The following is a 12,341-nucleotide window of genomic DNA, read 5'->3' on the forward strand; positions in this document are numbered from 1 at the left end:
TCTGGCACCAATATGACTTTTAAAATACCTTTTTAAAGTCAAACTGACAATATGGGCACATTTTAGCATTTAATAAACATGCTAAGACAAATTTTAATACCTTAATTTATAAGTTAAAGAAAATATGTTTACTTAGTTTCACAGTACACCAAAGTATTTAGATCATTTAATTGTCTTAAACAATTTCTTCATACCAAGTGTGCTATATAATGCTGCCTTATGAGCCAAAGTATTTTCTTGCAAATTATTTTAAAATTCACAATAATGTTATTTGTGAGGCCATATTATAATCAGGCAGCCATGGCAATTAATACAATAAACCTGTGTCTATTTCTGTTGTCTAATCTGAAATTTTTAGAAACTCTAAATATATCGACAGAAAGAGCTGACTGAATTATTTTAAGACTTCCTCTAAATCTCTTTGCCAGTATTAGAGACATAGCAGCTATGTGCAAGGTTTTTCACTCTGTATTTTCAAATAATATACATTCAAGAGTCAGAAGCTGCCATTTCAAGGCTGTGGTTTTCAGTGCTTGAAGGCAACAGGCAAAAGAACCTAGCACATTTTCTCATGGTTTGCAAGGAAAATAATCTTGTAAAAGTACACCACAAGTTTAAATAAAATTTTCATTAAACTTGAGAAAAGCAATATTAAAACATTTGAAATTTTATGGCATAGGCATGGTGATAATATACCCCCCACCAGTGAACTAAGACTGTAATGCAAACTTCCTAAAACTCCCTTTTTCAGAATATTTGTACAATTTTATACATTTTTTTCCCAAAGTTCTTCATCTTAAATTACGCTTTTTACAGTATTTTACAGGAACAAGTCAGAGGCTGTTTTATTTATTATATCTCCTTTCAGCCCTGCAGGCAGAGTGGTTTTCATATTAAGTACAGCATCTTGCATCCATACAATGTCATTAACGATATTTCACTGCTACAATTCTTTAATTATGTAATCCTGCAACATTGCTCTATACCGAGCACTCGCAATGAAGCATATTTTCATACCTGTGGAACTGACCTCTTAGAAGAAGTATGGACTGAGAATAAATGTCTCCGTAATGGCGCCACATCAAGCGGGTAACACTTCTTGAAGTATGCAAAAGGCTTGCAATAATCATATTATATACTTCCACAGCATCAAACAAGAACACATGCTGGTCCAGACAAAAGTCTATCACATGTGCATCCATTTCTTCAAATATTTTTACCAAATCACATCACAATTTGGCCTCAGCTTATGACTTCATCAAAAAACGCACAATGCTTCAACAGCATTTTCCCCATTTAGATAGAACAGTTTCATCAATTTATCTTTGTTTCCCCTAATCCCTCTAAACTATGCAATATGTAATATAAACTATGCAATCAGTATACCTCTACTCTGTATTGTCATTGGTCTTTTACAGTGCTCTTCTTCGCAAATGTTTTATGCTCACAATTTTCGTCATGCGTAATGTCATTTATGGTTTTTCAATGCACTGATCAATTTGTGCAAAAAAAAAGTGGGTGTTGCCATTTGAAAATTTTGAAATTCTTCACTGTAACTGTAACTGTGAGAGCTCTGTTGTTTTAAATCATCATAATCTTGACTGCACAACTTCAAATAACAATATCTGAAATTTCATTTCGATTGGTTAGCAGATAGGCCACTTGAAGTTCATATGTTGGGGAATTTTTTTATGACCCACTATATTATATACTCTAAACTGCAGGTGACTTCTGGGTATTTTTAACACTGAAAATGCATAAAGAGGATACAAAACAACCATGCCTTCAGTACTAAAAGGGGTGTCACAAAATTTCAAAATTTATTTCCAAGGTTTTGAATTGTTACTAAAATACTGTAACACATTAAATTCAACATGTAGAGCTTTACTTTGAAAAGAAAAAAGTATAAAACTGACAGATAAAGAGTAAACTTTTACTTGATTTTTGACATGTGGTGGTACATATAGAAAACACAAACTTCTACATTGTAAAATAATAAATAAATGTTCTAATTAAAAAAAAAAAACTAATAAGCTTTTTGCTAATTCCAATGCACAAAAAATATGAATGTTTTATTACAACAGGAAGAGGGGAGGAAATTTAAAGATAATGCCATTGATAATTGGTAATCATAAAAACAAACAAAATTATCAGGGCATTTTGATCTTGCTTGCAACTAATAAAAACATGCAAGTGTGGAAATTATGAAGGCAATAGCAAAAATATTAAGAATTATGAAAACATTTTGATTTTGCTCTTCAGCTCTTTAAAGTATTTGCAGCTACTGAAACTATCAACAACAATCGTAAGAGCTAGGAAGAACAATGAAGACCCTTCTAATTTGTCTGCCGATACTAAAATTGCATATGTGGATACAGCAACTTTTAACAGGCTTAGGAAATAATTTTTTATTATAACCATATTGAGTCTAAGCTACACTTCTTAATTTAACATTTAATTTAAGTACCACCATAAAAAAAGGACTGCTTCTATGCAAAAAATAAATAAAATGAAACCATTCAAATGCAGGAAGCAAATATTTCTGCAACAGTCGGCCTTGGTTAATTAAAAATAGCATCTAGTGCCTCAAAATTAATTACTTCATACATTCTATTTTTAGTAATATTTTTATGGGGGAAATGAGTGCATTTGTCATAAAATTTAGAATTAAAATTATACAACCATATTTACTCTTATTCTTACAATAAATGCCGTATCAACATTACCATAACTTAATTTCTATTAGACAGGATAACAGTACTAAAAGAAGATTCCATTGTCAAGTATAATGACTGACCCATTTTATATAAATATGCACACTATCTTCTTTAATTATAATTGCTAGAATCTTAGCAAGTTACATTCACTGTGACAGTGAACAAGCCATGGTAAATAATACTTTTACAAATTTTTACAAATTCTATATTAAAGGCATTGAAGTACTAGAAACACAAAACTGGAACAAAGATACAACTAAATATGCTGGAGTTCTGTACTGCAGAAGAAAGAACAGTGCTTACTCGACACGTATCAAGTCTTTGCATTGTAGTCTCAATTCTACTCAAAGCCTCAACAATTTTTTCTTGAACAGCAAGATTTTTTCCCTGAAACCTCTTCAAATCTTCCTTTAAGTTATCAGTAACAACCTGCTTGATAAAATAAATAAATAAATAAATAATGACAACAATGATTTCTAAAATAATTTTTAAAAAAAAACTATAAAAAGAAAAGCTTAGAGACTAACCTTTTCAGCAGGCTTGGAAACAGATGAATCTGAAAAAGAAAAAAGGGAGAAGATTCATAAATGCCTGCAGTGGCAAAAGCCCACATGGATACATATATGGTACACCAGACAATAATTTTTCCATTATTTTCCAATTTCCACAAAGAAATATATTTTAAAACTTCATTGTATTTGTGTTTCAAAATAGAAATAAGTTCTTAAAATTATGCATGTCCTTTCAATTACTATAAGCTTTGTGTATAGAGCTAATAAAAGTTTATATATATATAGTAGCTTTTATTATAATTAAATCCTGGATAAATTTGACAAAGGAAAGATAAGGCGGTTATTAGCCTCATTCTTTACTCTGAGCCCTGCAAAATCATAAGTTACAATAAAAAAATATTACAATAAAAAAAAGTATCTTATGGTGATAATAAAAATATTTGTTTGTGCATTCTGAAATACTATTATAATATTAAATTAAAAAAGAGGTATCAAATAATTTAGTTCATTTTTAACTATTATGCTTTTGCATAATTTAACATCATTACTACTTGAAACTTTGCATTTAATCATTATATTCATTATTTGTAAAACTTTCAGAAGTTCAAATTTTATTTTATGGCTTTTTACTAGTCAAATGTTTTTGTATAAGTTGCTGTAGGCCCTATTGTTCAGTCTATTAATACAGTAAACAGTCTTATAATTTCCTTTCTTGGCTTCTAGTGAGTTTCTTTCCTTCAGCTGAGTGAAAGAAGCAGTAAAGGCTTTCAAATTATTTTGAAAATTTGGTATAATTAGACAACCTAAAATTCACGAGCCCGAAGAATGGCCATTTTCTTAAGACCTCCGAATGCAGGTAGTTTGAGCTCAGATAAATGAAATGACTGCATGTTTGGTTTTCATGGTTTTCCTCATATGTGATGTGAATATGAGCCAGTTTCCTTAGAAAGTCCTTCATGCAGGTATCCTTTCACTCAGGCAAGTAGCTCTCATGTACTTTGCCATAATAGATAAACAATCTAACTTAAAATTTTCCTTAATGTTTTTCATTTCAGCATTTTTCTCTTCATTTGGTTGGATTGCATTGGATTATTTACATCATGCTGAAGCACATAACACACATAAGAGTTACCTGCCTAAGAGGAGGGATGCTTTCATGCAGAATGTTTTTAAGGGAAACAGACTTCTATTTACTGCACATAGAGGAAAAATTACAAACACTCTCATGCAGCCAGACTATCTGCCAATATTTAAACCCGAGTCAAAATACCAGTGCAGCAGTTTTAACTTTCAACAACTAGTATGCTGTTTATATAGTTGAAATGGGATTTAGATTATAAAACACTGTAAGCAATCAAACGTGTTGAACTTTCGAAAAGAAATAAGACTTATAAAAGCTTACAAATCATGAAGCTCAGTGCAGTAAAAAATATATAGATAAAATAAAATAAAAATAATTAAACAGAATGTAAATAAAAAAAACAATCTTTCATATTAGAAGTAAATTTTAGTAGTATAATGCAAAAATATTATTATGATGCTAGATTAATGCAAATGTTTTTTTTAAATACCATATACTTTACAATACCATAGTTCTTACTATAAAAATCCTTATAAAACAGATTTAAAGTACCTTACATTTTCGAATATAAGTCAATCCGTGTAAGCCTGTGTAGTCGATCCCAAAGTGCAAGTTTTTTTTTCAAAAATTTACCCAAAATCCAAACCTATATATAAGCCAGAATGGGGGGGGATGCAACATTTAAACATATCGCCATGAATGTGAATTTGCTGCCAAGCCAGCAAAACGGGTGGAATATTTTCCAATTAAATCATTAAAAAGGTAAAATGCTGCATACCAATCACAGTTTTAACTTTAGTAATTTTATTTGAAGCTAGCACAATTTTTTCATTCATTTACTGTCTTGCTTACAATCTTGGTATCTGTGTCAGTTTTATTTTCTGTTCTATTTTATTTTTTGTTTAAAAGCTGGACAGGTAAAGAAATTCTCACATAACATACTTCAAATTACAAATGATGGTGTTCGTTGAAAATTCTAGCAACACTATGAATGCTGAGCATTTCTCCATACATGAAAACCCAAGTTCAACAGTGGAAAAGCTGGACACAAATTTCACCAACATCAGATTTTTTATTTTGGTGATGAAGCAACAAATTAGCCTTACAAACAGTTTTGAAAAAATAACAATTCATTTTATTAAACTACTTTTCATAAATTAAAAACAAATACAATATTTGGAGATCACTTGCACCTAGTTAACAGAAAAATACCTATATTTTTCATAAGATTACCAGATACATAATTTAACTTTAGAAAAAGCTAAATTATAGATATATCAAATATAAACTGATCCCATAATTTAGCTTTAGGAAAAGTTCCAAAAATTCTTGGCTTATAAACGGAAATATACAGCACATTATTATCTAAATTTTATTGGGGGGGGGGGAAGTGTCTCCATACTTTTATGAAATCAACAAATCTGTTGTTAATATAAAATGTTTGGCAATTGTGCATTAAGTTTTTAAAACGCATCAATTATAAAATGACAAGCAGCTCAGTTTAATTTTATTCTAAAGAGAGGGGAAAAAGAATATATTTATAAAATAAATTATTTTATATAAATCTTTTCATACTCATGAAAAACGGCACAGTTATTATGGGCAGTGGTCTTACACTAGTGGCCCTCAAAGGAATTTCACATGGCCTGCAAATATATTTTAGTTACACACTTGTTGTAAACACAATTCTTATACTAATTCAGAAGTCAAACAACAAAAATCAGTGTTATATTTTCAAATTTTCATAGGACTAGTTTCAATGGTTTTACCGAACCACCATCATCAGCTGCAAAAGCGCAAATGAACGAGATAGGATATAATAATCAGATAAGATAAGAAAGCCTGGACAGAAAATAAGCTAGCGGCGCCATCTGTTGATGAGACCAGAACTAAAACATAATTTCTTTAAAGGCCGAAGGCAAAGATGGATTGGAATTAGGATTGTTAACTAGAACAGAAAGATTTTTTTGAATGTGAAATGCCTCAAGAAAATCCAGTTCTCCAATGGAAGATGTTTTTTGAATAATTTTGGCAGCAGAAAAAATGAAAGTGTGATTTTCAGACCAACAATGTTGGGCAACAGAAGACTTCCATGTTTCCTTTTTTCTAACATATGCCTCATGTTCCTTGACACGAAATTTTAAGGCTCTCCTAGTTTGGCCAATGTAAATTAAACCACACTGGCAAGGAATCCTATAAATAACCCAGGAATTCATATCCGGAATGGAGTCCTTGAGTATGGGAACTCGGAATTTTATTGATGGAAGAATAAACAACCCGAAAGTTAAATTTCTGCAAAATATGTGCATCTTTATAGCTAATTGATAGAAAGAAGGGAATGACAAAAGAATTTTTATAATCTCCTAAAACAAGATGTGCCTTTTAGTGTGTTGAGATAAGAATTTTTGAATGTTGGGTGAAAAGCCCCTGTCAACAGCTATCGCTTTTAAATAATTTAGTTCTTCATCAAGAGATAGTTTGGAGGAGCAAACTTGAAGAGCACAGAAAACATAGGAATAAAATGAAGGTAACTTTTGTTTAGTCAGATGACATTATTTAAAGTGTGGTGGAAGGCAAACCAATGAAAGTTTACAGTAAACCATAGTACTGAAGTTGGATGTGTTACGTGTGACCAGAATGTCAAGAAATGGAAGAGAATTGCAAGTCTCAAGTTCACAATTGGACTGAATAGCAAGATCAATAGAATTCATTGTTGAAAGAACTTTATTTAAATCATCTTTATTACCTTCAAAAGGGGTAAAAGTATCGTCTACGTAGCGGAACCATACCGGGAAATTCAAAGTTTCAAACAATTTTGATTCATAATAATGCATGTAGATATCAGCCAGGATGGGACTGAGGGGGCTTCTCCATGGCTAATCCCTCAGTTTGCTTGTAATATTTATTTTGGAAAACAAAATGTGTTTGTTTCAAACAGAGTTGAGTGAGAGAAATTAACTCATCAATTTGAATGCAAGAGAAAGGAAATTCACGAAGTCTGGTTTCTAGACATCTTAATGCACCCTCCACTGGAACATTGGTTAATAATGATTTTACATCAAAAGAGACCATGAGTAAATTTCAAGGAGAAATGTTTTTAACCTTTTTTTACAAACTCTATTGAATTTTTTATGGTGTAAATGTTATTGTCTAATAGAGTTGAAAATCTAGAAACTAAATATTTAGCTAATGGATACGAGGCGGTACTTAAATTTGATACAATAGGGCGGAAAGGAATACCACTTTTATGAATTCTAGGAAGAGCATATAATCTGGCACAATTCGCAACAGGTGGGATAAGCGAATGTTTTAAGTTGCTTGAAAAGATTTGTGAAGATTTGATCGCAGTTTTTATTTTTGACAGGTCCGAAGGTGAAGCATCTTTAGGGATCAGATTATATGGTCCTTCGTTTAAGAGTTTAGTGACACCATCGATGTAAATGTTCTTATCCATGACGGCTACCTGGCCGCCTTTTTCAGCCTTTGAAATGATATCAGGGTTAGAATGAATTTCGCGCATTGTAGCTCTTTCTCTCGCAGTTAGATTTGATTTCAAAGGTTTATTATTGAATTTCACATTATGAGTGATAAGATGCCTAATCATTTCTTTCTGTGAATCTGAAACTTTACCGAACTTGAAAGCTTTTTCGATAGGAGCCAAAATCTTTGGAATCGAGGGTTTACAGGGTTGTGAGAAGTTAAAATTATATTTTAGGATTCTTTTTTGTTCTTCTGAAAAACTAACATTAGAAATATTAACTATTGGATTAATGTTTACAATGGGAAGATTTTTTTGAACTACTTGAACTGGACGACTGTAAAAGAAGTTTTACGAATTTAACTCCAAGTGTGTTTTTATGATGGTTAACTGCATTCTCCGTTCTAGACCAAAACTTTTGTTCAAGGGCAGTGAAGTTTGGATATGAATTAGGGAGTTCCAGATGAAGCTCATAGAGCTCCTGTTCAATTTTGGACAATTGTTGACATGTATCCCTCATGATGGACCGAAGTAAGGCAAGCTTGCAGTTTAACCGAATTCTTGAAATGCGACTGGAAGGTTTTTGATTAGATTTGATTTGAATGAAAACATTCTGGTCGGCGTAACACATCCAACATCAGTACTATGGTTTACCATAAACCTTCATTGGTTTGCCTTCCACCGCACTTTAAATCATGTCATCCGACTAAACAAAAGTTAGCTTCATTTTATTCCTATGTTTTCCATGCTCTTTAAGTTTACTCCTCCAAACTATCTCTTGATGAAGAACTAAATTATTTAAAAGCAATAGCTGTTGACAGGGGCTTTTCACCCAACATTATTAATCAAGCAGTTAAAAAATTCTCATCTCAACACACTACAAGGCACACTCTTGTTTTAGGAGATTATAAAAATTCTGTTGTCATTCCCTTCTTTCCATCAATTACCTATAAAGCTGCACATATTTTGCAGAAATTTAACTTTCGGGTCATTTATTCTCCCATCAATTAAATTCCGAGTTCCCAGACTCAAGGACTCCATTCCGGATATGAATTCTTGGGGTATTTATAGGATTCCTTGCCAGTGTGGTTTAATTTACATTGGCCAAACTAAGAGAGCCTTAAAATTTCGTGTCAAGGAACATGAGGCATATGTTAGAAAGGAAACATGGAAGTCTTCTGTTGCCCAACATTGTTGGTTTGAAAATCACACTTTCTATTTTTCTGATGCCAAAATTATTCAAAAAACATCTTCCATTGGAGAACTGGATTTTCTAGAGGCATTTCACATTCAAAAAAATCTTTCTGTTCTAGTTAATAATCCTAATTCCAATCCATCTTTGCCTTCGGCCTTTAAAGAAATTATATTTTAGTTCTGGTCTCATCAACAGATGGTGCCACTAGCTTATTTTCTGTCCAGGCTTATCTTATCTGATCATTATATCCTATCTCGTTCATTTGCGCTTTTGCAGCTGATGATGGTGGTTCGGTAAAACCATCGAAACTAGTCCTGTGAAAATTTGAAAATATAACACTGATTTTTGTTGTTTGACTTCTGAATTAGTATTTGTTCGGCGTGTTATTGTGTCTTAATTACAATTCTTATAGTTTTAGAAACACAGAAATACAAACTGAGGTTATGCGAAAGACTGTTGAAGCAAAAACAAATAGAATGAACAAACTAAGGTCTTGTCACTGCAAGCATATATGCTATGACACAACTGTGGTAAAATGGAAGAACTTTCCACATAGGTGCAATCAGTAAATTTAATTTGCCAGCCACACACAGAGAGAGAGACATTTCAGTATTCTGGTATTTTGGATTTTTCTAATGATATATATTTTGGTTGGTACTTTTGATATATATTTATTTTACTTCAATCAATCACAAGTTAGCCAGCAAAACTGATGATGCACAGTTCTTATTGCTACACATATGGAGACAAACCACACTGGCTTAAAAAAGTTGTTTATTTGTACTTGCAGTATGAGATTTATATTATATCAATACTTACCGTTTACAAATGTGCATAACTTCCGAGTATTGCTTTAATACAGAAACTCATATTATTGAATTAAAGTAGTAAATGAAATTATACTAGAAATTTTACTTAAGACATAAATCTGCAAGCCATGTTTTTATAAAAGGTGAAAGAAAAAGAAAAAAAAAGGATGTGTTTCTCAAGAAGACTTTGAGAAATTTCATACTCTTGTAGTGCTGTGCATAATAAAATTGCAGGTTTTATTTATAATAAGGGAATATCAGTTCCAAAAGAATATAATCATAGAACAAAATTTGAAATTCATAGAAAAAATATGTTCAGTTTCTGAATTCTGGCTTATAGCTCCAGCATTTTTTTTAACTGAAGCAGGGGGGGGGGGGGGAATGCAGTGAAAATTTATGCAAATTTTGTTCTCATTGCACATCATCCCAAATTAATCAAAACCATTTTTTGATGATAAATGATAAATTCTTTAAGGCTTTTTAAATCTGTCTTAAGATGAAACAATTACCTTAAAATATTAATTTTCCAGCCAATATTGTGCATCAGCGAAATATATTGATAAAATCGTGGTAATTTATCAATCAAAAGAAAAAAATTTAAATTTTGTAGCAGTTAATAAGATTTTTGACATGTAATCTTAAATTGCTGCAAAGGAGCATCACATTATTTTTCATTCTCATTCAAAGGGGGAAAATTTTTAATACACAAAATTTTCAGACTTATCACTAAAATATTACAGTTAATTAGAAGACCTAAAGACACCTAATAAACTTTTCAGTTGTCAAGTTTTTATCAGAGAAGCGAAAGATTTTTGGGGCAAAAATCGCCACTACACAAAGCCAAAATAACAAGTAAAAGAATTGCACAAACTCGGTATCCATGTACCACCAAAAATTGCCAAAGGGCACCCATAAATATATTTTTACCCTACTTTTCATAGTTCAATTTAATCACACAAAAGTTCGGTCGAAAATGTTATGTTTCCATTTCTGTCATATAGAGGGGCAGTACAGTCATGTATCTTCAATCATTTTAGTACGAGTCCGTGATATTTCACCTACAAATATAATACTATAGTATACATCTAAATGGACAAAGCCAATTGTATGTAGGCTTCAGTAAGTCCTCCAGCAGTCTAAAATGATAGTTGTTTCTGGCGAATCTACTCTTGAATAACACCGACTGTCTGAGGATGATCTTTAAGTGATTAAGTGTCTGATCTTTGTGTGCCTGTGCGATCATAAACAGCTACACAAAAAGAAATTTCTAGTCTTGTATTCTAGTTCTCCCAATACCCACTGACCAATGCAATGATATTTCATTCTTTTTGTTAAACTAACTTTCATTAATTTCAATCATTCAGGAATTATCTTACAGTATATTTTAAAATTCTCTCTCTTATGCACTAACTATAGAAGGCTGCGATATTTGATCCAAAAATACTTTCATTACCTTTGAGGCATCAATTCCTTTAAGAACATCATTTGTCAGCACCAAAATTTTTGCTACAATGGGCTGCCACCCAGATACAGTGAATTAGTAATTAGTGTTGTAATAACAGTAAAACAGTGATTAGTAATACATAAAACAGTAATTAGTGTCAATGACTGTTGTACCAAAGGCCGCAAGCTCAAATCCCAGAGAAGGCGTATTGGTGTTGGTGCATTTAATTATGGCAAAGCACACTAGGGCTATCTGCCTAAGGGGAGGGATGCCTTCATGGAGGACTTTCTAAGGGCGACTGGCTCGTATACACGTTACACATGGGAAAAACCACGAAAACACCCATGCAGCCAGCCCGTTCGCAGGATTCGAACCTCGGACCGAACTACCAGTGTTCAGCGACTTTACCGCTCAGCCGCTGGTGGGCCTCCCAGAGAAGGCACTGATGTTTGTAAGCGCATAGCATCTATGTGGCAAGGAGGTACTCAAAATACATGGTACACTGAAATCTTCTCAACAGTTTGATGGTAGAGGAAGATTGGTGGAAGATCCTTATACTGTCCCCCCTCCCAAGGTGTTCTTCCTCAGAATTCCATCCGAGGGAAAAGCTTAAAAACGTTAGTTGGGTTTAGCAATATCTCAGTTATCTATAATACTACAGAGGACTCAATTACCTATGATAGCAATCATACCTTTGGATAAGCGGAAACTTCTGAGAATGATTGCAAGAAGATGTGCAAGTTGCTGCTTCTCCCTTATGGTAAAAATAGAGTGGTGCCCAGCTGGCGAAGTCTGGTGTCATTATCAGATCATTAGTAATTGCTCTCCTTGCACCCCACGTAGTTATAGCCTTAAGCTGTGGTTTAGTGAAACAGTTATTGTCGCATAATTGAAAACAAATCATCTGAGCTTTGGTATAAAACAATATTATAACAAACAGTTATAGATGCAATTTAAAGTCATGGTTTGCGATAAGAATAGTACTCAATTTTTCAGCTAATTAATTGTCGTATATTTTTTTTTCTCATTTGATTTTAATTAAAAGTAACAGGTTTGCACAGGAAACAATTGTTTAATTTTGCATTTAAGGCTAAATAGGAAAAAA

The 12,341-nt window shown here is 32.4% G+C and overlaps 1 protein-coding gene across 4 annotated transcripts in view; it reads right to left on the minus strand.

Annotated features, from left to right (window-relative positions):
* Pbp95 (proximal sequence element A Pbp95) overlaps positions 1 to 12,341 on the minus strand; it is a 225,918-nt gene that overhangs the window by 197,598 nt on the left and 15,979 nt on the right. For 3 of the 4 annotated variants that reach the window (XR_015042526.1, XM_085821707.1, XM_085821709.1), the window contains exons 2-3: positions 3,245 to 3,273; positions 3,021 to 3,149 (exon numbers count right to left, since the gene is read on the minus strand). Coding sequence is in view for 3 of the 4 variants with exons in the window: in XM_085821707.1 (XP_085677833.1) it covers positions 3,021 to 3,149; positions 3,245 to 3,273 (158 nt within the window). In the remaining variant the exon portion in view is untranslated. The remainder of the gene's footprint in view (positions 1 to 3,020; positions 3,150 to 3,244; positions 3,274 to 12,341) is intronic. The other variant, XM_085821708.1, reaches the window with a different exon arrangement.

The sequence above is a fragment of the Stegodyphus dumicola genome, chromosome 8 (assembly GCF_044657685.1).
Source record: "Stegodyphus dumicola isolate Sdum_Otavi_A_Nest chromosome 8, ASM4465768v1".
Classification (NCBI taxonomy): Eukaryota; Metazoa; Arthropoda; class Arachnida; order Araneae; family Eresidae; genus Stegodyphus; species Stegodyphus dumicola.